This window comes from Monodelphis domestica, chromosome 2, assembly GCF_027887165.1.
Source record: "Monodelphis domestica isolate mMonDom1 chromosome 2, mMonDom1.pri, whole genome shotgun sequence".
Lineage (NCBI taxonomy): Eukaryota > Metazoa > Chordata > Mammalia > Didelphimorphia > Didelphidae > Monodelphis > Monodelphis domestica.
In genome coordinates this window covers 27,744,085-27,771,984 of record NC_077228.1, presented here as the reverse complement: position 1 = coordinate 27,771,984, position 27,900 = coordinate 27,744,085, and the positions used below count along the sequence as shown (strand labels likewise).

Below are 27,900 nucleotides of genomic sequence, written 5' to 3'. Positions count from 1 at the left end.
GCTAATACTTAGTAGAAAGTGTCACATATAGCAAGCACATAATAAGTGTTTATTCATTAATTCATGTGTGGAATGGAGTTGAATTGGCAGGAACTGGGAATCCAAAGACCTGCATTCAAATTGGTTCTGCCATTTACAAGATATGGGATTCCATCCATGTCACTTGAGTGTCCTCAGGTCTATAAGACGGGTTAATAATCCTTGCACTATTCAGCCCTTATGTTAACCTGCTGTAAACCTTGACATTCTAGATGTCAGTAATTATATGTTCACAAATGTATACACATGAGGTGAAATGAGGCATATTAATGTAACTTTCCAAATTTGAAAGCATGATGTAAGTGGAATAGATAGAATGGAGTTCTCAGAGCCAGGAAGATCTGGGCCCAAGTTCTGACCCCTGATACATCCTGGCAGTGCGACCCCAGGTAGATCCCCTTCACATCTCAGGGTTCCTGAGGCAACTACTAAAATGAAGAACTGTAGAGCACATACCCATTAGCCTTGATAGAAAGAATTTCCTCATTAGCAGTTCTCTACACTAAGGAAATCACAGGACCAGTTTAAAAACAAAACAAAAACACCATGAATAAGTTGATGTGTATATAGATATCCCTCAGCTGCCTACGTATCTTAACAGGGTGCTCTGGTACAGCAGGTGACAGTACATGGAAGGGTGCCTGGATGCATTAAGCAAACTAGTTTCCAAATATTCAGCCTTAATTCACTTGTTTTGAAGGACACTTGGGTAGAGTAGGTAAAGATCAACTCCACAAGGCTAAGAGTATTGAAGAGACTTGTCAAGCACTGGGGGAATCTTCAAGTAAACCGAGGGATCCAGTGACCCACAATCACAACTCTAAAGCCCAACATATGGAGGAGCCTTGACTAAGGGAAGCTATCTGTCCCACCTTAAATACAATGCTGTTCCCCGCCCCCCTCCCACAACCCAGTGGCAGTTATTTTAAAAACAAAAAGTCCTAATGTCCAATTCAATCCTGTGTCATTTTGAAAACATTTTCATCTATACCTGCTAAGATGCATAAAATTACATTATGAATTAAAATGTAGAGCACAGAATCGGTGAATATAAAATAAAATATTGTTAATTGCTATGTCTTTCTGCCTGTATTTGCACTACACACACATTCCAAATGCAAATATTCAAAGATAAATATCTTCTGTTCTTGCGCACACTGAAATGGTCAGACCAGTTGCTGCTGAAGCCTTGGAGGGTCACAGCTCCAGCTGGAGCACTGCACAAGCTGCTTGGATGGTGTCATGGTTGGCACTTGTTAGGAGGAGGGACAAGGGGACTAGGAGTTAAAAGTCCCACAGACTTAAAAAAGCCCCATGACAACCTGGAAATGAAAATGAAATGCAATAGAAATGCAAGATCCTAAAAATATATTTTTCCAACTCATTAAGGCAATATTACTATATTTTAGACAGAAGATGGAAAAATACCAAACTTTTAAAGATGATTTTGATAGATGTCCCAAAATATACCCAAATCACGACGCAACACACATAACAGAATCAGTTGTTTGGCCTCTTGACTTCACCAACAACAGCCCTCCCATCCCTCACCTTTTCCTTACTCTGCCCTGGCTCCAGCCTTCAAATCTTCTTGTGTGGAGTTCATCAGCAGTTTACTCACTATTGTCTCTCCCTCAAGCTTCTTCCCTCTTCAAACCAGCTACCAGATCACTCTCTGCCACAACAAACTCCAGTGGCTCCCTATAGTTCCTCTGTTGTCATTTAGCTAATTCAGTTATGTCCAACACTTTATTACCCTGTTTTGGGGGGTCTCAGAGAAGATGCTGAAATGGTTCATTATTTCCTTCTCCAGATCATTTTACAGATGAGGAAATTAAAGCAAACAGAGTTAAGAGACTTGACCAGGGTTCCACAGATGGGGAAAGTCTGAGGAACTCAAACCTTCTTCACTCAGGCCCTGCATTTTTGTTAGTACTAGTAGCAGCAGCAGCACCAGCAGCACCTAATACGTATTTAGTACGTACTATGTGCCAGGCACTGTGATAAACACTTTATAATCATTTTCTCATTTGATCTTCACAACCATCTTGAGAGGCAGGTGCTATTATTATCCCCACTTCATGGATGAGGACACTGAGGCAGACAGAGGTAAAGCAACCTGTACTAGGTCCAGATTTGAACACCGGTCTCCTGGCTCTAGGACAAGAGTTCTGTGTACTTTGGCACCCCTTTGCTCCTTTCTGTCTCTCTTCACAACTATCATCTACATGTTATTTGAACCTCCTGTGATTGGCATGGAAAGCCCTTCTTCACCTAGCTCCAGCCTACCTTTGCATCACATTCTGGCCTTCCCTCAGGCAGGAGACTGTCTTCTTTCCCTCATGTCTATTTCCCAGAATGTCCAAAATCTCAGGTCAAATCTTCCCTGCTCCCCATCCCTGTAACTGCTTCTTATTATCTTTCTTGTTTGCATGTGGTCTCCCAACTTACATAATGAATATCTCAAGGGTGAGACAGGGTCTTGCTTTCCTTTGTAGCCCTAGGGCTTAGCACAGTGACTGGCACTCTGTAGGCACTCAATTAGTGCTTACTGATTATCCCTAGAGCAAAGCAGTCTGGGGCCTAATAAATGCCTTTCACTGATCCCTACACACATTTCTTCATAGCTTTGTTATGCTGTGAGCCTCTTTATAGCTCAGCAATCAATCAACAAGTATTTATTAAGTACCCACTAGCTCCTACTAAGCACAAGGCCAAAGAATAAAACAAGACCAATCTACAAAGAGATCACATGGCTGGAGGGATGGCCAAGGACATCAATCAATAAATATAGCAAAAATATAAAGTGAATAAATACAAAGATACACAAAGTGGCTAAATACAAGGTATTTTGGGAGGGTCTCAGTAATTGAGGGAATAAGTAATGGCTTCATGCAGACAGTGGGGTGCTGGAGGGGAGAGAAGGAGGTGCTCAGTAAGCCCAGAGGACAGCCAGGGCAAAGGCCCAAAGATAGGATGTGGAGTGTGAGGAGCCAAGAGAAGACCAGTCTGGCTGGATCCCAGAGAACAGGAGAGGGAGAACTAACTGCCAATGAGCACAGAAACATAGGTTGAGGTCAGATTATGAAGAAAAATACTGTGAATGAAAACTATTTGGGCAAAGAAAAATGGATCTGCAAAGCAAAGGAGCTCAAGACTTTTGGAACACAAATCAGCAGGAGAGGGGAGACTGTTCCAATGGAAACTTGAAGGAAGCAGTTAGGAAGCTCCAGCTGCCTGGGACTTCACTTCTTGGCTGTTTCTGCCTGAAGGTGGAAGACAGACCCCTTCGTCTCCTCTCTGGCCATTGCTTTCTACCTACACTGTGAGCTGATGAGAGATTTGGTTTTGCCCAGAAGAAACCTGTCAGCAGTACTGTTAATATCTATCCTTAGGAGAAGATAATTTCGTTTTCTGAATTGACTTTATTTCAAAATCTTCAATCCACAAGATAACTTAGAAATTAGGAAGACCCTAATTTCCCTCTTTCCCCCAACCTCTTCTTACCCCTTTTCTCCCCAAAGAATAAAAGATCCTTTAGTTAAAGTACTAGTTGTGGGATTTAATTATTAGTGGGAAAATCTTCAACTTACCATCTGTGAGAAGATCTTCATCCAAACAGTTGGGAAAAGAAACAGGAAGTAGTGTAGGGGAGGGACTCAAGATTCAGTCTCTTTCTTTGGCTTACTTCCTGGTGAAACTTCTCTAAAATTCCCCCCCACTATAATTCACCAAAATTTCCTTATTATCTACTACAATACCCTAGAGCAGATATTTTAACATTCTTATGTGTAAACTCCTCCCCTGGCAATCTGATAAAGCTTATGGATCCCACAGAATAATGTTTTTCAATAACTGAAGGACAAGCTAAATGTCATCTAATGTAATATTAATGTTCACTTCATGTGAAAGTTTTAATTACTGAAAGGGAAAAAAAAAGATGCTACTTTTTTCCTCAACCAAATTCCCAGAACCTCTACAAACTATCAATGGACCAGGATGTCTGGACCTCAGGCTAAGAATGCCATGCCTGAAGATATGAAGCCACTGAAGTTAATGGAGAAGGGAGTCATAGAACTAACTTTGGTAGCAAAATGCAGGATGGAATGATGAGGGAAGAGTTGATGTAGAAAGACCAATTAGTGGAATGTTATAATTATCCAAGAGAGAGGGGATGGTCACTGTATGAGTATACAGAAGAGTTTTCTTCACAATAACCTTGTTAGATGATAAAAGCGTTACCATGGCCAAATTAACAGAGGAGGAAACGTAGGCTCAGAGAGGTACAAGTATATAAGGAAACAACTAGATGGCCCAGTAGATAGAGTGCCAGATCTGGAGTTAGGAAGACCTGATTTCAAGACCTGCCTCTGATACATCCTATGTGACCTCTAGGGAAGTCATTTAACCTCTCTGCCTTTGCACACTCTTTCCCCCAACATAGACTGACAATTTAAGTCTGACACTATGAGGCTGTGATCTTTCCATTGTAAGATAATATATGGCAGAAGTAGGACTCTGACTCCAAGGCTGGCCCTTGATGCACTGTCATGTGCCTCTTCATTGTAATTATTGTCCCACTGGAATCGATAACATGTAGAGCTGGAAAGGACCTTGGAAATCACCCATTCCATTCCCCTCAATGAGAATATATAGTAGCTGTACTAAGTAGAATGGGATTGTTTACCATCAAGGAGCTTTTAATACAAACAATTTAAAGGATCCTCTCACAAGGAAGCTGATATTAACTGATGACTATAAACACCACATCCTGACTATATCTTTCATATTTCTTTATTTAAAGGCTTTAAATATCATGGGGAAAATTGTGTTTGATACAAAAGAAGACTTCTCAGAGGAGGTAACACTTAAATGGAAGAGAAGTCTATTCCAGGTAAAGGGAAGAGCACTGAAATATTAAAGGCTGGGTAAAAACTTAGGGCCATTTCCTTTGGCCAAAGAAGACAGAAATGTGAATGAGGTACTCACAGGTTCCCTGGTAGGCAGTGGAGAGCCATCTGGTCCTTAGAAGTAAAGGAATGTGTGGTACATGAGTATTACTTGAACAGTGGTACATGCATGTGTATAGAGATGTATGTAGACACCTGCATTCTACAAGCACGTATGTAGTAAATAATAAGCACATTGCACATGTTCATTCTTTATCTCTCTCACACACACATAATTCCACTGCCTCTGAGTCACTCATATATAATAAATGCCAGGTTTTATAATAAGTACATTCTACTTTGCTTTATTGAGCATTATGTGGACTGATTAGGAAGATCAACTAATTACAAACCTCCCTGATATGAGGTGCCCTTGTGGTGTGAAGACCTGCATGTCAAAGGGACATTGGCTCTGGGGGCTCCCCACACTGGATCAGTCCCAAGTCTGGACTCTTCTGTTCTTTGAGGCCCAACAATCTAAGTTTGAAGAGGTCTGACCACAGCTAGGATGGCTACAGGAGGACAGGATTCTGAACCAGAGCCATATCCGTGACTGCTTGCTTGGCTCTGGCTCAGTTTGCATTAGTGAAGGGAAGCCCTGCACTGGTGAAAGCATAGCTCCTAAAAGCATTTTCACATATAACACACATCTGAAACCAAACAAGGCCAAGAGACAAATCTGGAAGGAAAATTGAGTTCACTGATTTTTCTGAATAGTTGATATCGTTTAACTTTTCTACAGAATAGCCAATGTTATGCAAATGCCATCCCTCCATAGGATCCTTAAAGCAAACACCTTCAATATCCCTGTCTAGACTGCATCCATTGCACACAGCCCCCAACTGCCTGGTGGAGCTGAACACCAGAGGCAGGAAAGGATGCACCTCCACAGGGAGAGCACATTTGCACCTAATTAGGCCTGTTTGAAATTGTTCGCACTTACAATAAAACCAACAAATAAATGTGGCTTGTCTCTGATGTTACTTTTTGTCACTCTGAGTTCTGCCAACCAAACTTTTCAGCCTCATTCACAGGGGGACATACTTCTGCTCCACAAAATTAGGTTGGAAAGAGATTAGGCTTTGCCTGCCCTCCCCCTTCCTCCACAGACACAAAGGAATGAGGGAGAGAAAAGGGAGTGGGGGTGGATGGGGCTCAGCTCCCAGGGTTTGAGGCATAGCCCCAGCCACGTGCTTTTGCTCATGACTTAAGAGAACCTCCAGTCCAACCGATAATGCAAAGGCAAAAATGAAATGGCTTTCTGCACAGGGGTTTAATTCCTGCAGGATGCAAGGAGGTAAAATATAGACAAGATAGGCTGGCAGATGGTGTCATGTGCTGGGGGGAGGAGGACCAAGGAGCCCTTTAACTTCACTGGCACAGGGAACTCTTAGATGAAGAAACTACCAATGCAGGCTGGCATCACAACTTTATTACAACTTAGAGGCCACACTCTCAGCCCAGTGAGGACAAGGGCAGTTGTTCCCAGGAGGAAGGCCAGCAGAAAATGGACCTATCATGTCCACTATCATTGTCAATTGCCATCAATGATCATCAGTCTTCAAGAATAGAAGCATCCCAACCTCAAGCCTTTGTTACTGCTTCCAGTCACAACTTTACAGCTACGGTCTAACAGAGGTGACGGCTGTTTGGAAAGAGGACTTGGCAAACTGCCTGCCTCCTCAGGTGTTTATCTACTGTCCCACAGCCTCTCTCTCAATCCTTACCTTTGGTCTCAGAATCAGTAATGTTTATTGGTTCTAAGGCAGCAGAAGAGTGGTAAGGGCTAGGCAACTTGCTTAGGATCACACAGCTAGAAAGTGTCTGAGGCCAGATTTGAACCCAGAGGACCTCTCATCCCTGGGACTGGTTCTGAATCCACTGAGTCACCTAATTTTTTTTAATTCATTTTTTTTTCATTTTTAAATTCAAAGAAACTGAGACCAAGGGATGATTACCAGATCATAGAGGTAGAGATGGAAGGGAACTAGAAGTCATCTGGATTAGAGATGTTCAACTGGGAAGAGCACAGACCCCAAACACTCTGGTGTATGGCCTAAACCAGAGAAAAATATCATTGAAAATATTTGATAAAAATACAGTAAAATGAAGGAAATGTTCATTTGTGGTTTTCTAAGTCAATAGGCAATGCAATTTGGCATCACTGGTTACATAGATAAGAGGGACAGTACTGGATTCAAACCTAAAAACTTTAATTCCATATTCAGATATCTTTCTCTATATCACACTACTTTCTTTCACAGATGAATGAATTGAAACCCAAAGAAGGTATATTTGCTCACAGACACATCCGTAATGCATAGCAGTTAGGATTTCAAGCCAGGTCTTTTAACTAGAAATGTCTGCTCTTGAAACTATACTTTGAAATGGTATTATCATAACAGAAATAAAGTATGCTGGAGCAATATCATTCTATCCATAGTTATTTGGTTCTTCTCTCTTAAATGTTCTACCAAGATCTTTATGTTCTTAGTTTCCTGGAATTTGCCATGGTCTTTCTCACACATAGAAAAGGACTGTGTCTAAATGAATATTTGCACCTTCCCCATCCCAGAATCATCTACCTAATCTTTACAGTACTTGTTATGCTCAATCCAATATCTATTAGGCATATACAAAGGTCACATTTCTAAAGGGCTCTACAATCTGTAAGAGTTTTACCTAGTGGGAGTGAATGCTATTACCCTAGTTTTAGAGAAAAGAGTCAACAAGGTTGAATGATTTGCCCAAAGTCTCCCCAACTTCTAAATGTGTGGTCCCATGAGCCTGCTCTATATATACAGTGCCCCCCCCTGAATCTGTCTCAAACAATACTTAGATAAAATCAGTTCACTTTCCCTGTCAACAAAATTGGAAATTTGGCCTGGGTGACCTCTAAAATCCCTTCTAAATTTATTTCTGAGATTCTGTGGGTGATCTTTACTGCTCCTGACAGTTTATATGATAAAACAAAAAGTGGCACTTGTTCAAATTTCATTGAATGACTCTTCAATGAAACCAGGGACATAAAATATCTGAAAATTATAACGTAAATATTTTCATGGCAAACATAAATTCAATCAACATAAAAAACCTAATTGACTTCTATCTTCAGTAAATTAAAGTCTTATCTAACTAAAAGGTCAGTGTCAATATAATTACAACCATGTTAATACAAAGTTTGGCCCAAATTAATTCAATAAAGAGAATTAAAGAAAAATTAAATTTTGCATGTACATAAATAAACCAAGACATCATCTTCTATACCTGTTATTTATAACAGGTATTTCATGACTTTTTATTTGTGAATGATACTGCTCATTTAAGGCTCATCTTGGAACTTCCAACTTGGAAATTGAAAGACCATTTAGCTAAGGAAAGAGTTCAGGTCATAAAGTTGGAAAACTACAGAGCCAAGGAAGAGGAATTTGATAAATAAATTAAATGAATAATAATATCAATAAGGATAACAAGCTGAACTAATAAATATTCATTTAACCAAATTAAAAGAGATGAGAGCAGAATTCCATACTGTGACTGAGAAGCTAAGACCCTTGATTTCCAATAGAAATTATCTGGTTTAAGTCCAAACTCTGGAATGACATTAAGAAACTTGGTTCTTTCCAAAGGGCATCTCAAAATTTGAGTGTTCCTTTCAGAAATCATGTTAAGGGACAGAAAAAACAAGGACAATATGAGCAAATAGAAGAAATACAAGATGAATAGTTTTCAACTTGGCTTCTTCTAGCCCAATCAGTGACCAGGCTTGTGACTTGAAGCAAATCATTACACCTGTATATTTCCCTTATGTGGAAAAAAAGGATGATGAAAACAGCTTCCTAGTCACCTCGTCTTGCTATGAGGACCAAATCCTGAGGTTGAAGGAAAATCCAGGTAGCAAGATGTCAGCTGTGATGACTCACATGTAAAGTACCACCATGAAAAATATGCTTGAAGATACACATGGCGGGGAAAGGGGGTTGGCTAGCCTAATGGTAAGGATAAACTCCAACAACTTGTTGATCTAATAGCTATGCTGGGACCCCAGCACACTCCACAAGCCAGAGGAATGCCATGAGTATGTTGGGTAGAAACTTAGAGACAGATGTACAGAACAAGAACTACACTAGCTGAGAAGGTATAGAAGGGTCAGGATCTGCATTGTGAGAAGAGGAAGAGACCTTCACTGACAAGAAAGTAGAGATAATGAAAGACTAAAGTAAAAAGATGGTTCTTTACTCTGAGTTTACTGGAAATATCACTAAGATAATAATTTCCTCAAGTGGATTTAACTCTGTAATAAATGAGTGAAACAAAAGGCAATGAAATAAAATTAATTCCACCTTACTTTAAAACTGGCCTTTGAGGCCTTGCTGAATCCTAAGCATTCAAGTTAGAAGTTATTTCAAAATAAAATTAAAGCACTTCATTATTCATGAGGAAATAAAATCCATGTTTGACGGTAGCAAATGTGTTATCTTCAGTAGACATCCCAAGTCCTTGGAGATCAAATGCTTTGAAAATCTTATAAGTATTAAAGAAATTGGGGGGGGGGGGGGTGAGAGGAGAGAAGGGATAATACCATAACCACAGAGTTGAAAGGGACCTTAGAGACAATTATTCTGGCTCATAACTGAGCAAGAATTCCCCTTTCCACATACCTGAAAGGGGGTCATCTACTTCTACTTCCAACAATGACCTGTTCTGAGGACCTATTCTATTTAAGTTCATCTTGGAAATATTTCTTCTTGCCTTCACTACAGCTTTCATCCATTCTTCTAAGTTCTAACCTTTCTTCCATATAACTGTCTTCCCATTATTCTAGGAATTCATAAAATCTATTAGTTTATTTTATTGTTTAAAAAAACACATAACCTATTTTAGAACTGATACTATGTAAAGGCTAAGCAACTGGAGTTAAATGCTTGCTCAGGGTCACACAGCTAGGAAATATCTGAGGCCAGATTTGAACCTAGGACTTTCCAACTCCACACTCAGCTCTTTATTCAATGGGGCACTTAGCTGTCCCTTTACCTACTACTTTGTTAGTTAGCTACAAATAATGGAAGATTCAAATAATTATACTTCAAGACTCAAAAATTAAAAACATAACTATTTCTTATACTGTAATTCGACTAGTTTGATTCCATGGCTTGTGAAGTGAAACAACAGTTAGGAGAATACAAATAATGCCCTGGCTCTGCCATATCCATGTGGTAAAATCTCCTATTGAGTCACCTTACAAAATGTACCAGTCCCCAATCTTGCTTGGTTCACCAAGCTTCACCCAAGCTCAATTATTTCCTGCCAGTGTGACTTTAAGCAAGTCACTTCTCTAAGCATAAGTGTGCTGGAGCCAGCTTATACAGGCTTGGGAGAGCCTTGTTTTTCAGTGTATATAGTTTGAAATCATATCAGAATACATCAGAAATCAGCAAATGCTACAAATCAGCCTTTGGCTCATTGTTTTCACCGTTGTTTCGACTTAAATAATTGATGGAGAAATGTTAATACTGCATATTCCAACTATTAAACATTTATTAACATACTCTTGCCTCTAAGCCTCAGTTTCCTTTTCAGTAAAATGAGGATGATAGGTTAGATGATCTTTAAACCTCTTCCAGCTCGGAAGTCCATTATGGTCTTAAGACTTAACCACATATATGGCTAGTTAGCCAGTTCAATGGGAGGAAAGAGCTGTTCAATATCACCAAATTAAGTTCACTTTGTATAATTTTGATGACCGTGGAGCTATGAAAAGTTCTCTTTGGACTCAACAGATACCAGTCAGTCTACCAGTAAGCTTTCATTAAGTACCTACTATGCCCTAGGCCAGCATTGGTGAAGTACTGGCATTTGGCACATGTGCATACCACATAGTGGAGGGGTGGGAGAGGAGGTGCTCAAATTCCTGAACACCCTGGTTTCTGTCAAAAACCCATAGGCCCAATGATCTTTCTTTGGCCCCGATAAGAACAGGATGCTTCTGTAAGGATGGCATCTGAGACAGCTCCTTTTGAAAGAGTGCTCTTATTCTTTCTGGATACTGGGAGAGAAGTCTTTACTTTTTTTTTTTTTTTAAATATATTTTATTTGATCATTTCCAAGCATTATTCGTTAAAGACATAGATCATTTTCTTTTCCTCCCCCCCCCCCACCCCCCATAGCCGACGCGTAAGTCCACTGGGCATTAGATGTTTTCTTGATTTGAACCCATTGCTTTGTTGATAGTATTTGCATTAGAGTGTTCATTTAAAGTCTATCCTCTGTCATGTCCCCTCAACCTCTGTATTCAGGCAGTTGCTTTTTCTCGGTGTTTCCACTCCCATAGTTTATCCTTTGCTTATGAATGGTGTTTTTTTTTTCTCCTGGATCCCTGAAAGTTGTTCAGGGACATTACACCGCCACTAATGGAGAAGTCCATTATGTTCGATTATACCACAGTGTATTAGTCTCTGTGTACAATGTTCTCCTGGTTCTGCTCCTCTCGCTCTGCATCACTTCCTGGAGGTTGTTCCAGTCTCCATGGAACTTCTCCACTTTATTATTCCTTTGAGCACAATAGTATTCCATCACCAACATATACCACAGTTTGTTCAGCCATTCCCCAATTGATGGGCATCCCCTCGTTTTCCAGTTTTGGGCCACCACAAAGAGCGCAGCTATGAATATTTTTGTACAAGTCTTTGTGTCCATTATCTCTTTGGGATACAGACCCAGCAGTGCTATGGCTGGGTCAAAGGGTAGATATTCTTTTGTCGCCCTTTGGGCATAGTTCCAAATTGCCCTCCAGAATGGTTGGATCAGTTCACAACTCCACCAGCAATGAATTAATGTCCCTACTTTGCCACATCCCCTCCAGCATTCATTACTTTCCTCTGCTGTTATGTTAGCCAATCTGCTAGGTGTGAGGTGATACCTCAGAGTTGTTTTGATTTGCATCTCTCTGATTATAAGAGATGTGGAACACTTCTTCATGTGCTTGTTAATAGTTTTGATTTCTTTATCTGAGAACTGCCTATCCATTTCCCTTGCCCATTTATCAATTGGAGAATGGCTTGATTTTTTGTACAATTGATTTAGCTCATTATAAATATGAGTAATTAAACCTTTGTCAGAGGTTTCTATGAAGATTTTTTCCCAATTTGTTGTTTCCCTTCTGATTTTAGTTATATTGGTTTTGTTTGTACAAAAGCTTTTTAGTTTGATGTAGTCAAAATTATTTATTTTACATTTTGTGATTCTTTCTATATCTTGCTTGGTTTTAAAGCCTTTCCCCTCCCAAAGGTCTGACATGTATACTATTCTGTGTTTACCCAATTTACTTATGGTTTCCTTCTTTATGTTTAAGTCACTCACCCATTTTGAATTTATCTTGGTGTAGGGTGTGAGGTGTTGATCTATTCCTAGTCTCTCCCACACTGTCTTCCAATTTTCCCAGCAGTTTTTATCGAATAGTGGATTTTTGTCCCAAAAGCTAGGATCTTTGGGTTTATCGTATACTGTCTTGCTGAGGTCGTTTTCCCCCAGTCTATTCCACTGATCTTCCTTTCTGTTTCTTAGCCAGTACCAAATTGTTTTGATGACTGCTGCTTTGTAATATAGTTTGAGGTCTGGGACTGCAAGGCCCCCATCATATGTGTTTTTTTTCATTATTTCCCTGGATATCCTTGATCTTTTGTTCTTCCAAATGAACTTTGTTATGGTTTTTTCTAAATCAGTGAAGAAGTATTTTGGTAGTTCAATGGGTATGGCACTAAATAGATAAATAAGTTTGGGTAGGATGGTCATTTTTATTATATTGGCTCGTCCTATCCATGAGCAGTTAATGTTTTTCCAATTGTTCAAGTCTAGTTTTAGTTGTGTGGCGAGTGTTTTGTAGTTGTGTTCATATAGTTCCTGTGTTTGTCTTGGGAGATAGATTCCTAGGTATTTTATTTTGTCTAAGGTGATTTTGAATGGGATTTCTCTTTCTAGTTCTTGCTGCTGAGCTGTGTTGGAGATATATAGAAAAGCTGATGATTTATGTGGGTTTATTTTGTATCCTGCAACTTGGCTAAAGTTGTTGATTATTTCAATTAGCTTTTTGGTTGAATCTCTAGGATTCTTTAAGTAGACCATCATGTCATCCGCAAAGAGTGATAACTTGGTCTCCTCCTTGCCTATTCTGATGCCTTCAATTTCTTTATCTTCTCTAATTGCTACTGCTAGTGTTTCTAGTACAATGTCAAATAGTAGAGGTGATAATGGGCATCCTTGTTTCACTCCTGATCTTATTGGGAATGCATCTAGTTTATCCCCATTGCAGATGATATTAGCTGTTGGTTTTAGATATATACTGTTTATTATTTTTAGGAATGACCCTTCTATTCCTATGCTTTCTAGTGTTTTTAATAGGAATGGGTGTTGTAGAGAGAAGTCTTTACTAACGCACCTCACACAAACACTTCACAAAGCAAACTCTTCCAAAGTGCTCTTAAGAGAAATTGGTTTAAAATTACTAATGGGATTTGCAAACACCTGAGATAAAACTGTTGGCTTTGAAAAATTATTCAATAATATTATTGAAAGCCTCTTAATGAGCAATTTGGAAACAATCCAGATGTCACAAGGCAAATAAGAAATCATGGCCGTCTGAGCTTGTCAGAGTGATACAGATAGTCACATTTCCCACTTTCTCCTGGCTTTTTCTCCTTTCACCAGCCAATGGAAAATTCTTTCTAGAGTCTAACTTGAAACCTCAAAAATAAGAGCCATTCCTATCTAAAATATCCACGTCACAGTAAAAGACTAATGATTTTCCTTTACATTATTATTCTGAATTTTCTGAATTGTGAATTATTCTGAATCTCTTTGGTTCAAGAGATATTTTAAATATTTGCAGGGAATTTCAACTCTCACCTTAGTTATTAATTGGTCAAACTAAGCTTATTTTTTGATGATTTCTATCACCCAAAAGCCCCTTGGTCTCCTTTCTCATTGCTTGAACTAGCTCCAATCTGTAGACATTTGACTTTCTGGCAAGGCTGTTAGAACAGAACACTTACAATATGCCATCCATTGTTTTTTTCTCTGCCAGGCCCAGGGTCTCCTAGGCAGCACTTCAGGCCTAAGTCAAGCTGACAAATTTCTTGCTGGCCTATACCATAAGCGTGAATGGTACTGGCCCACTACTCTCACCCACAGGTCCTGTTCAGCACTGCCCTGTCCTGATTCTAAGGACTTTCTTCCCCCAGGGTCCCTCATTCTCCCTTCAGTGAGTGGCCAGGTTTAAGGGTATTTTCCTCCCCTTTCCAGTCCCTTATATTAGCTGTAAAACAGATGTAAAGCTTGGTTTAAGTCCAAAAATGTTGTGATCAAAATACATAGTTAGCAAATTGTTTGGCTAAATCTTTCATGTATGATGAAAGATTATTACCACAATTCATTAGCAAATTACAGACTTTGAAATGTAGGCAGACAAATATTTGGCCCTGTATCAATCAATTTGGACCAGCTGGGTAGAAATTCACACAATTCCAGGAAGCCCACAAAGTGAAGGGCTCTTTCATTTTTCATTCACTTGAAACATTAAAGAAAAATTATTATTCTATAAAATTGTCCATTTTTCAAGATTGCTGCAAAGCCCCTCAGTCTTGGGAGAGGTTTTGTTTTCAGTTCCCTGTTAATTCAGTCACTAAGCAATCTAGTCATTCTGCCACACAATTTAGCTTGAAGAATGAGATCCATGAAAACAGAATATTTGATTTTCTCAAAAAATGAAATTTAAAAGAGAGATTCAATAATGCTACTGCTGCCCCCAGGACAGGGGGTGGGGTGGGGGGGTGAGGGTGGGGCGGGAATCACTGAAATTGGAATCCTATGTGAGTTAAATAAGCCAGCAAATTAATTCTGTCATTATTCATGATAAACATTATTACTAACATTCCTCCTCTGAGCCTTCCTGGCTGAGCGAGGTGACCCTGGACAAAGATGCTTGTTTAGGCTACGTCTGCTATGCTTAAGCTGACGCAGCCATCGATGGGGACAGCTGCACTGGGGAGCAACTTAAAACAAATTTCATCCTTGTGGCATCTAATCCAGAGCCTGGTACAAGAAGCATGGAAAAGTGAGTGTCAAAATTAAACAATGCCGGCTTTGCTCCGAACAGATGCTTTTCCCTTGCAGCTGTAAAAACCTTAAAACAATCCTGGGCTCCACTGTCTGGTCACGCAACTACCACAAAGCAAGGCATACATTGTGCCATTTATTACAAATGTTTGCCATGAGCTTTTAACATCTTTTTTTCCCCTTAAAAAAAAAAAACAACACAGTAACAGGGATCTATTGAGAGAAACCATGGGATATTTTTACCCCTCCTCTAATAAGTGAGCAGCAGTGATTGATAGATAGATAGATAGATAGATAGATAGATAGATAGATAGATAGATAGATAGATAGACAGACAGACAGACAGACAGATATAGATAGATGGAGAGATAGATAGATGGAGGGGGGAATGAATAAAAAGCTCACCATTCTAAATACATTTGCTGAGGAATATCTTCTTGGCTCGGCATTATTATATACAAAACACATTAGAAACCAAGAAAACAATTCTAAGTAGGAGGGCCTACTTATCGGTCAAGTTAAATTGGTTCATAAGAATAAACAAAACTAAATCTAGAAGGCTTGAGTTCAAATCTCAGCTTTGCTACTAGCTTCTTAATTCTGAACAAAACATTTCCTCTTTGGCCTGTAAAACGTGGGGCAGTGGACTAGACTGTTTATAAATAAAGCCCCTTTCAGCTCTCTACTGATACACAATTTTGTGGCTCAGCTCTCACTTGAATAGACTTAACCTATGGCAAAACTGACTAAAGTTTCTAAGGCTTCCAAATCATTTTAATCTACCCTTGTGTTTGTTTCAAAACAAAGAGAGAAGCTTAATGAAGCCCATTTTCCAGGGAGAGGACAATTAAGTATGAGAACTACTTTACTTTAGTATGAACCTTTAATACATTTTATGGAGTAATCGTGGCCCTCTCCCTAACCCTTTTCCCTGGACAATCAAAGCCCCTTCTTCGCTCCAGATCAGCGTATCCATGAAATGTGGAGGTTAGTATTTTAAATAGTGCTATCAACAAACTCTTCATCATTAGGGAGGCAGCCCTGGCAGGGCTCAGGGAAGGGAGTGTCCACTGCTCGGTCCCCAAGAATCCCATTCCCTTCCTTCCCTGTTAATTGAGGCTCTCTCTTTGAAGATAGCTTTTATTGTGCCTACAAGTAATAGAACCAAGCAGCTTAACCTTCATTTTAAAGAGTTTCTTGCCGTAAAAATTCAATAAGTTTTTCTTTCTCATTCAGATAAGTTCTTGAAAGCTTTTTTTTTCTTCCAGGATATCAATTCATTAACACCTCACTGCTTATTGCTATCCCCGCCTATTTGACTGGTTGAAGGTTGGAGTTTCCCCCTCCCCCCGCACCCTGAATTCCAATGAAAAAGCCCTAAAATAATGACCAAATTAATAAATTTAAAAAAGGATGCATTTTGTTTTAAAGGCCAGTCAGTAATGGTTTTCCATCCTCTTTCGTTTGAAATACTTATATTTCTGAGAAATCCCAGAAGATTTTTTTTCCGCAAGACATTTAATTGAGATTGTAATGAAAACATACTGACTACCAGAGGGCATTATCTTTCAATTTTACATAAAGAGTCTATTCATGGTATTTATTTAAGGAGACTGGGATAAACTTTAAGAAAGGGCTGGAATGTTTACAATTACGGTTTCACTAATTATAAGCTATCAGGATGATTCCGTGGCTACTGGTGGTTATTGATTACAATCCCAAACAGCCTTGATGGGCTGCTGGCATTGCCCTCTGCCTGTGCCTCCACGCCGGTTTGGGCTTCACCATAAAAACACAGGATAAAAAGTCAGTTCTCTTAAGACTGTGAAAAATGCCAGGTCACCGAGAAGCAGAGCGAGGCTCCTCGGAAGCCTCTGGCCGGAGGGCTGAGCCAGGAATGCCCCATTGTGCTAACTAGGCAGGGGGCTGGCTTCAAGCTTAGGGAGTGCAGCTTGCGGCGGCTCCCATTCGGGATCGCTCCTTGTCGCTGCTGGACGGATTACTGAACAAGTTTGGGGAAATTCTCCAACTAGTTCCTCGCTTGTAGCCTAGCCGCCGCCTTGGCTATTTGTCCAGGCGGCTCGCTCCCCAGTTCCCAAAGGGGTAATTGAGGACTAAATCCGCCTGCTTCCCTCCAAGTTCCCCCGGGTTGGGCAAGGGGAGGACGGGTCCTGGGAAACGGCGGCTTTGCTCCTCACCACTAGCTGAGCTGCCATGTATGTATGTGCCCATCTCAGAGCCCCGGCTCAGCTCTGCGGCCAGCAGGCCAGGGAGCCGCCGCCTGCCGGCCACGGCCTTCGCCAAATCACCAGGGGTTCCGAGCACATACTCTGCCGCTGCTAACTTGACGGAAAGAAATATGAAATTAAAGGGATGACAAACAGCTCTGGCGGGGAACCTAAGCCCGGCCCTAAGCGGGGCTGGGGGTGGGGCTGGGGTGGGGGGCGGCGGGGAGGAGGCGATGGGGACCACATTCCAGGGCCAACACAAAAGGGCCCCAAAGCAGGGATTCCTGGCGGGACACAAAGCGCCTGCTCAGTCAACTCGGTCAACTGTTGCTGTGGCTTTTCTCTCGCTAGCGCTCAGTCTGCTTTAGGACAAAGGCGCGACCCCCCAATAACGCGGCCCCAAGGCTGCCTTTCACCCGGAGCGGGGGGTGGGGGGAGGCTGGACTAGACGGGGCAGAACAACAGGCCGGTTGGGATAGGGCTTCCGCCCCGGGTTCTGCCTGGCTCCTCCCGATGTCCCTCCGCTGTCCGGTGTCCGGGACTTCCCTGGCGGGAGGCGGGAGGCGGGAGGCAGGCGACCCGGCTCAGCAGCGGCCAGTGGAGGCGGAGGCAGCAGCAGAGGCTGAGGCAGCGGCACTAGCAGCGTCTTCGGTAGCGGCTGCAGGCAAGCGCAGCCTTTGTCAGGCTCCTGGGAGCTCTTCAAGTGCACAGTAGGTGTTCGTGGAGACCATCTGGTCCGAAGGAAAACAAGCGGCTGGGTCCGCCTTTGAGCGGCGCCGAGCGAGCAGGAATTAGGCTCTTCAATTAGCACGATTACAACCTGTCAAGAGCGTATTGTACCAGAGGATTATTACAGTCTTGGGCCCCGGAGCCGCCACGATTTCCTCTCTGCCTTTTCTTGCGCGAAAAGATGGCCCTGGTGATGACTGCCACCAACTCCTGGGCCGGTTGGAGCCTGAGGCGGCCAGGGGCCGCTGGGGCCACGGCCTCGGCCTGGCTGATCAGGGCCTCAGAGGAGTCGGGGCTCTTCAACTGTGGCCTCAGGCAAGCAGGGGTCCCCAGGCTGGATCCACTTGGGCCATCCCGTGGGTAAAATGAAAGGGGAGCAAGCCCCACAGCCAAAAGCATCTCAAACTGGAGCGAACATTAAGTTTTACAATAAAACTTGCAATTGTCTTCTGGGCAGCTGAGGCAGAATCTGATTTCCTAGGGGGTTGGTGTATATATTTAAACACTACCAAAACAAAAAAACAAAAACAAAAACCCTGCCCCAGGAAAGAAGCAATCTCATCCCTGGGCTCACCACAGGGGCTGGCTGCAGTCTGGTGTCACCAGATCTCACTTTCGAAAAGAACTAGAAACTCCCAGTTAACATGCAGATTTAAAGGACAAGCTCATAATCTCCTTGACTAAAAGCTGAGAGAGGTTTGAATCCACCACCCTGAGCCTAAGTGGGAAAATGCCTGTTTCTTTGCCAAGATATCTTTCATGATTTTAAATGGTTTTTAAAAATCAGTTCTTGAAATAAATCCGTGAAAATCTGTTAATTCGAATCTCCTCTGATGTAGGTGAGCCCCACTTTCTTCCCAAGGGGGAAAAACGCCCACCACTCTTGAAACTTTCCAACAAGAACGGAGGACCTTTACTCCGCTGTTCTCTCTCACATACACAACGGTCAGGAACACATTTCCAAAACCTGCTCCAAGCTCTCAGATACTAACCTCCACAGTTTATGTGTGCTTACATAGATAATTAAACCACAGTTTATGTGTGCTTACATATATAATTTGAAAGACTGGTGATAAACATGAAGATAAAAAAAATGGAAAACAAATTTGGTGGGCAGGATTTAAATATTAAAGCTTTAGGCGAGATTTCCACACAGAGGGAATAGGGCCTAAAATATTTCGTCTGTGGGGTTGAGAGACCCGCCAAGAACAAAACACCCTCTCACAATTTGGACCGTGGGAGGTTTTTATTTTCAAACTAAGGGTTAGTCTAACTTATCACAGCATAATCATTTAGCACAGATGATGACTGACAAATATGACTTAGGTACACAGTACAAGTCTTGTGGCAAATTTCTGACCTTTGCTGACTCTCTTTAATTCTGACTTGAACAATTACTGGCTTGTGAGTCAGTTGGTTAGACAAGTTCCCAGTAAGGAAAATGTTTCCCAGAAGAGTAGAAGAGATACCTTTAGATGGGTCAATTTTTATTATGATAAGCTAAATAAATATCAAGTATGAATAGTGATATTGCTGGTGACTTATAGACCTTATTAGCAAAGATGACAAAAGAATACTTCCCAACCTACAAGTGAGATACTAAGGGTCTCATATCCTTGTCCCATTGGGTACATTTGGCTGGCCAATACCAGATGGCAACAGGGGCAGATTTTGCCCACTATTGTGGCATTTGCAGTAGTAAGAGACAACAACTGGTCAGTTTCCAAGAAGAGTTTGGCTAGATTTTAGGGATACTAATTATTCCCATTCTCCACCTGTGTTTGGGGTTTGGGATTATGCAAATTACATTTTAAAACCAACTCAAATTCATCTGATTGCAACCAGTAAAATCTATTAATACTATAATCATACAAAATATATTTTGTCATTAAACCTCACCGTAGCTAATTCATTTGAATATATTGAGCTTATTTTCATTTTCCCAGAAAGTTAACTGGTTTTAAATGAACTTCAGATAAGGTGCTGAAGGAATCAGGGAATCACAGTCATTTTTACATCATTTGGTTACTATGTTCAGACACTGCTGAAAAGTGATTGGGAAGGAAAAGCAATTTTCTTGGAGCCAGTCAAAACGTCTTTTCCCCTCCCTCCTGTCTTGTTTAGTATCATTATTTCCTTCTCCTTGAGAAGGATCTCTAGGACTTTAAATGAACAAATAAATTCAATCAGGAAAATGTGTTAAAGAGCTTCAATTGACAAGAGCCCACTTCACCATCCCTTTGCTTGAAACTGAAACCCAGCTCCGAGTTAGAGCCACTTAGGGATTTCCCAGACAATAGCTTACAGAAAGCTCTTCGGAGAGAGCACCAACTCTCATTGCTTGTGTTCATGCACGAACATATATAGCTGCTGAAGTGATCAACTGCACAATCAAAACCCTTTGGTGCCTCCATTTCTCTTCTTCAGTGTTTGTCCACAATTGTGGCACTTCATAAAAACAGGTGATCAAACATGCCTTCATCCCTCAGTCATATTTCACTGAACAGAAATTCCATTCAAAGTCAGATCCGCCTTACAATGTAACATAAAGGCCTTCCACAATGGAGTGTCCAAACAGTGATTTCTGCTCCCAGGACAAAAACAATCAATAAATAAATACTACAATGAAAACTGATGGGGTTTTCTTGATGTATTAACAAGTTGGGAGTCACTCACTTGTACCAGTTCAAGACGAATGGAAGGAAGCAGATTTCTAGAGCATCAGTGATGCAGCTTAATTTGTGATTTAGGAAACCAAGCATCATTATGTCTCCATGTCAATGGTATAAAACACACCCGTGGGCTAGTTACACAATAAATAAAATGGCAGATGAGTCCCAAGGCTCCATTTGGTTTCACACCAATCTAGCGGATGTTCAGTCTTGTATCAGAAATGGCTGTGCTTCAGCTCTGATCCTACCGAGCCTGTGGCTATTGCTTCTAGGTAATAGAGGCTCATGGAAAACCACCAGTGACTCCCCAAGGAGGTGCCTCAAAATTGCTGGACAAGGTCAGAAGAACACTAAGTGTTGTATCCTGCAAGGTCTTACCATATAAAAAGGATAAGGTCAAGATGGCCCTGTTTATTCCTAGAATGGTGGTGAATAGGAAGGAGTGCTTAGAAACACAGGCTTTTCCATTTTTTAGCTATGGCTAGCACATTCTAAAATATTTTAAAACTCAGTAGAAAAACTGAAGCTCCAGTAAAGAGATCATACTTTGAAATAATGAAGACACTTTCTCCTTGCAAAACTGTTTTAGAAATTACTGGTAAACCATACTTGGAAAATAGTCTGAAAAAATATTTATGACTTAAAAGTCACTGCAGCCTAAAAATATATGTGACAATCCAAACACCAAGCCCCGGAGAGACAGTTGCATCCAACTGTGGCGAACAATGGTACATTTATAGAATTTTAAATATTTCCTTTAATAATTAATGGAGTCATTTTGAATCCTTCTGCATAGGATATCAGGTGTGAGCAGATTGCATTAACACTGCTTAAACATTTCAACTTGTCAGTATGGCCAACTCGATTTCGGAAATATTTGCAGTATTTTCCCATCGAAACAGTAATAAAGGAAAAATAAATATATGCCACTACTTTATAATCACCGAACATTAATGAATATTTTATGTCTTTTTAAATCTCCCTGTTTAATTTAAAAGGGTGAAATTAAGTCTCCTTCCTGCAATATGCCAATTATCTGTAAATCAAACAATAACTTGGCCATTATGCTCCTTTTTGTTAATAGGAGAGAAGCTCATTTGAAAGCACTGAATGGCGTTTGTAGATGATCTAAGGGAGAGTCCTTTCTGCCCCCTTGTGGGAAGAAGTTGCATCTCTGATAAATGACAGGTAAAATACCAAAGTAAATCACAAAACGAACCTAAGACTGAAATTTTCAATAAGAAAAAGAAGGAATTTGCTATGATTTTCCCCAAAAGGAAGTATGTCTTAAATGGGGTACAATGTAAGAGTCTCAGATGTCATATCATAAGGCCTGATTTCAAGTCCAAGCTCTGCTACTTTCTCCCTTTATTTCCTAGGGTAAGTCCCTTTCTCTATCCAGATCTCAGTTTGCTCTGCTGTAAAATGAGTAAGTTGGGCTAGAAAACTCTAGGTCCCTTTCCACCCCTAAGACCTATGCCCCTATGGGAACATCCAAAAAGAATAGAATAAACTTAAGTTTTTTGTCATGTTCACTACTGATCACTTGGGCACTTGAATTTTCAACCATTAAATTTAACAAATACTAACTTATTTTCATTTTGTGGGTATGAAGAATGTGAAATATTAAAAGGATCCTAGAAGCAATGAACATAACCATATCCTTCAGAGATCTCAGCAATCACAAGAGCTGCTCAAGCTTTTTTATATTAAATATAATGCTCTTCAGAAAAGCCCATCAAGGCCACCATAAGACTTACCACTACCTTATTTTTAAAAAATTTACTCTGACCATCATTAGGTCTTGAAGAACATCTAACTACGCCTATCTTATTCTTGTAGCTGCAATATAATGGGAGCTTTGAACAAGAATATTCCAGAAAATATCTATCATGTAGGTCACAAGTGGCACTGCTCATTTATATAATCCTTCCCACCAAAAAAAAAAAAAAAAACAACCCAACAACCCATTCTTATGAAAAAACTTAGACTGTAGCACTGTTAATAATTGATTACAGTTATGAATATTTAAATTTACTTGTCCATATAAAGAAAGAAATGACAACGTTCATAACCTCAAGTTTGATCTGCTTCTACCCATTTCCCAGAATGAAACCAAGTCATAGGGAGTAAGTGCAAAATGACATCAAGTGACATTCCAACTTTAGTTCCTTACATAAAATAGCCCGGGGAAAGCAGGTCATCTTTGGCAATGGTTCTATTCTCAGTGCCAGTTTATTCTTGTTCATCACATGATATATCTCCAACAGTTCACTCCACCTTGGCACAAAGTACTTCTCATAACCTCTACCTTGAGCAGTATCTGATCTTGAAAATATCCAGAGTTCAAAGGCTGACAGGTCCAGAAACCTCTCAATGTGGCCTGCTACTTACAGTCTGGAATCCTATGCTACATATTACTCAGATGTACACTGATGAGACATAATTTTGCCAGTTTTTCATGTTCAGTGTGGTGGGTTTGTGCGCACACCTAGGGTCACTGCTTCTCTTTTGGAAGGGAGGGTTGGTTTCTAAGAGTAGCTCTGATTGGCCATTTTTGGAGATGGAAATGATGCCATGCCTATAAAATATCAACAACCCTTTTCCCTCTCCCCAGAGTGGCAAAACCCAAACTGGAGGAGGAAATATTCTTTAAAATATATACTATCAATACATGACTTTTCTCTTAACCTTTCTAATGAATATTTCTGCTGTTTACTAATTACAAAATATATTACATATAAATGACTTCTTTTTATATAATATTAAATAGAGTGTTTTAAGAATTACTATGAGTTCCCATATATCCTTCTAAGGTCGGGTCATTTAGTTTATCTACAGTAATCTTTGATGCTCCAGTTAATTAAAATTAAGAGCCCAATAATGAAACATAAAGAGAGTTTCCAGCCAGAAGAGATAAGCCCTCTTTAACAGGGTCAACATTAGCTATAATGAGCTCCTTTTCTTCCTCAGCTGTGAGACAGAACTCACCTCCTGAATGGTACTGCTTCCCGAGAAGTTCAAGTTGTACTCCCGCTGGACTTCTCGATGGGTGACGATCAGCATGAAGTTCTGATTTAATGACTCCTGCAGGGCACTGAAAGGGTTGAAAGAAAAACAAGGAAATCAGGGATGAGCGTGTTCTAGCTTGCTGAGCAGCTAGCTGCAGAACCCTCAGGAGGACCCTAACCTCGACATCGACATGTCCAGGCACAATGTGAGCATCTTGGCAGTTCTGAAAGGCAAGAAGCCATGCTGAGGATGACCAAGGGGAGCTAACCTATTAACTCTTTCTCTACCAGAGCAAGCAGAGTCGGCTGGCTGGAAATATTTTACCTACAAAGGAACATTTTCTTATAGAGAGCCATATGCTGTCTTCTTTTTCATTAGCACCAGTATTTATCTTCCGGTGACTCAGATGGGCAAGAGCATCTGACATAACAAGCTCAACTTAAATTCAAAGGCAACAGAAAGCACAACTCCGAATGAATCCTTTGAGAAGTAGATGGAAGAAGAGTGATAAAATGTTGTTGTGTCTGGCCAATAATGATAACTGACAGCTTCCCAATTATATCATACTCTTAGGTTTACAGAATGCTTTCCTTACAAGAGCCATATGAGGGACCTAGTTCAAGGATATTTAGTCCCAATTGACAGATGAGGAAAGAAGGCCCAGAAAGGGCATGAGAGTTGCCCAAGACTATTACTATTAAACTATTAAATACAATAACTAACAAAATAGTGGGCTAAATTCAAATGAGAAGTTCAGGTAGAATGCTATTGAAAAATGAGAGGAAAGTGAGATCCCTTTCACCTAAGAGAAAAGTTGGTGGTAGAACATGTTAACACACTTTAATGAAGGACATGGTACCTGAGCTGGGTCTGGAAAGCATATATCTGAGACATGTATAACTTATTCTGTACTTTCTTTCCCTACCACTTCTATTCCAAGAGGCAGGAAGGAAGGCATGTTTCAATATTAATTCTCTGAAGGTGCAAATATCCACTGCATTGATCAGAGTTCTGAAATCTTTCCATAATGCTTTCTTTTCTATTATTGTGTTCATGGTATAAACCATTTCCCTAGTTATGCCTACTTGCTTGGCCTCATTTTCTTTATTCAAGTGTCTCTGAATTCTTTATACTGATTCTTTCTTATCTCATAATAAATTCAATTGTATTCATGTACAATAGCTGTTTGTTTGTTTGCTTTCTGCCATTATCCAACTGGATTGGTACTCACTTTTTCCCAGTTATTTATCCCAATAGAATGTTGCTATAAATATTTCTGTATGGTTATAAATATTAAGGAATATTTTTGGACCCTTCACTTTCTACTTGAGCTCCTGAGATATATGCCTAGTAGGAAGTACCATTAGGTCAAAGGGTCTGAAAAATTTAATGATTTTTTAAATAAAATGCCAGACCAGCTAAGTTGACAGAGGGAAATAGTAGAGCCCAGCTTTCCTTGACAAGTACTTCAACAAAAAATCCAGAAAGAACATCAGATAGAGCCATGACCTAGAAATCCAAAGGAAAAAAATATAGTGAGTCATTTTTCCAGCCTTGGTCAGCATAAGAAGATGGGCAAAAGTCTGTGGACACTTCGTAGAACTTCATAGCCAGGAAAGCATCGAGCAGAGGCTATGTTTTGAGAGAAGAAAAGGGAGCAGATGCAGTAGGACAGGTACTAACTCTGCACAGTGAACAGGAACAGAAGCCAACTGGCATTTTTGTAGTATGGACCCACAGAACTGGATCATAGAGACAGTGTAGCCTGGAGTACATGTACATTAAGGAGCTACAGATCTGCTATTGCAAACCAAGGCATGGGGTCATGAGAGATGATTAGCCTGAGAGTGTGTATTGGGCAAGGAGCAACATTTAAACATGAGCATTAGTAATGAGGCTTTAACCCTACATGAAGGTCTCAGATTCAGCACTCAATCAGGTCTGAAGCTGACTAAACAGGGCAGGGAGCTTGTAGATCTATCACTCAGAACTAGAAGACTACCAGAGCCAGTTAGCAAAGGGTGAAGTCAACAGGAGTCTAAGAATTCCAACTAGGAGCAAACTTATAATAGTGTCGCTCTAACCCAAATGGTTCAATAGTTTGCAAAGATAATATCAGGAAAACAACTCTGCACTAAATTAGACAATTTGGGGGGCACTAACAGTCTGCAGAACCGCAAAATAAGATATGGCTAATATCCTTAGAGAACACAATACCCAACATCCAGAGACAAAAACAGCAAGACCAAAGAGAATTAAAAAACTGGACCAAGAATGCCTTAGACATTCTCTAGAGAGTCTAGAAGTTTGAAATGCCTGACACTAACACACATTTCCAAGAAGGCTGGAAGAATAAGAAAACAGACAAAAACTTTCACCAGCAAAAGCTATTATGAAGCCAGGATGCTAAAGACATAAACCCAGAAGAGGTAAAAAACTAAAATATCTACAAGTAAATCCCCCAAGAAAAATACATTCTATACACAAGGTTGACTAAAACTCCTGGAAGGAAGCAAGGCTAAAAAAAAAAAAGAGAGAGGGAGAGACTTAAAATGATTTAATTAATAAGAGTACTATAGGAAAGACTAGAAAAAGAATGGCTTACTACAAAAGGTACAAAACTTAAACTATGTAACAAGCACCTTGAAAATCAGAATAGATGAAAAAGAAGTAAATGACTCCTTAGGCAAGAAATATTAAAACAAAGTCAAAAGAGTGGGGTGAAAATCATAAGTCATCTCATGTTAAAAAAAAAAAAACTGGCCTGGAAAAAAGATCAAGGATAGATGATTTAAGAATCAGTGAACTTCCCTGAAAGCCATGACTAGAAAAAAGGCTAAGCTACATGTTGCAAAAAATTATTAAAGAAAACTATCCAGATTTCTAAGACAGAGGGCAAGGTGAAAACAGAAAGAATCCACTAGTCATCTCCAGAAAGAAATCCCAAAGTACAAACTCCCAGGAATGCCATAGATAGAAATCTACAGCTTCCAGGTCAGAGAAAATAAGTGGCCAGAAAGAAAGAGTTAAAGTAGTAAAGAACCATTCATCCCAAGATCACTATTTAGCAGCTATGATTATAAAGGAGGATGATTCTTGGAATGCAATATTCCAAAAGGCAAAGGATAAAGTCTTATAAACAAGAATAACTCACCCAGCAAAATTGAGCATAATCTTAAAGGGAAAAAATGCACCAATTAATTAAACAGAAACTTCCAAACATTCTGGAGGAAAATATGAGAGCTGAATAGATTCTCTACAAAACAAATATCTGAGTCAAGGGAAACATACAAAGTCAAACATGAATATGTAATCAGAAGGAACCAAAAATGGATGAAAGGTTTACATTCTCATAAAGAAGATTACACAAGTATCCTTTCAGAAACCTAGTGACAACAGGGATCAGAGGGTGCCTAAAATAAGAGAGAGGACTTGGGAGTACTTTTATTATGTTTTGATGTTCTTAAAAGAAGAGAGGGAAGTAAGAAGAGGAATGCACGAGGGATGAAAGGGAGAGGGGAAAAAGAGAAGAACATGTCACACAAAATCAGGGTGCACAAAGAGAAGTCGACAAAAATGAGGAGATGAGGAGCTGACAACACCTGAACCTTACTTTCATATAAACTGGTATTAATATAGCACTTTATTTACAAAGCACTTTACATATATCATCTCATTTGATCTTCACAATTAATCTGGAGCTAAATGTTATCATCATCCTCATTTTACAGGTGAGGAAACTGAGGCTGAAAAGGTGAAATGATTTTTCCAAAGCCCAAAAGATATTAAGTATCTGATTCAAAATGTGAACTCAAGACTTTCTGACTCAAAATTACCATGCTATTATTCCATGCACCTTGAATACATAGCATTGATTGAGAGCACATTTCTCTCATTCATCATCTTTCTCTTCTTTGTGAAGAAGTTGTGGAGAGCAATGAGAGAAACAAGTATAAGAAAACAGGATAAATGAAATACAATGATCATAAATGTGAGGGTGAATGGGATAAACTCACCCATAAAGCAGAATAGGGTAGAAGGAAGGATTAGAAAACAGATTCTAACAATATTTTTAAGGGGCAGCTGGGTAGTTCAGTGGATTGAGAGCCAGGCCTAGAGATGGGAGGTCCTGGGTTCAAATCTGGCCTCAGACACTTCCCA

The 27,900-nt window shown here is 40.1% G+C and overlaps 1 protein-coding gene across 5 annotated transcripts in view; it reads right to left on the bottom strand.

The window, feature by feature from the left end:
- Positions 1 to 27,900, bottom strand: part of FAF1 (Fas associated factor 1) — a 438,628-nt gene that overhangs the window by 215,937 nt on the left and 194,791 nt on the right. For all 5 annotated transcript variants that reach the window (XM_056815169.1, XM_007480191.3, XM_016429780.2 and 2 more), the window contains one exon: positions 23,719 to 23,824. In XM_056815169.1, coding sequence (XP_056671147.1) covers positions 23,719 to 23,824 — 106 coding nt within the window. The remainder of the gene's footprint in view (positions 1 to 23,718; positions 23,825 to 27,900) is intronic.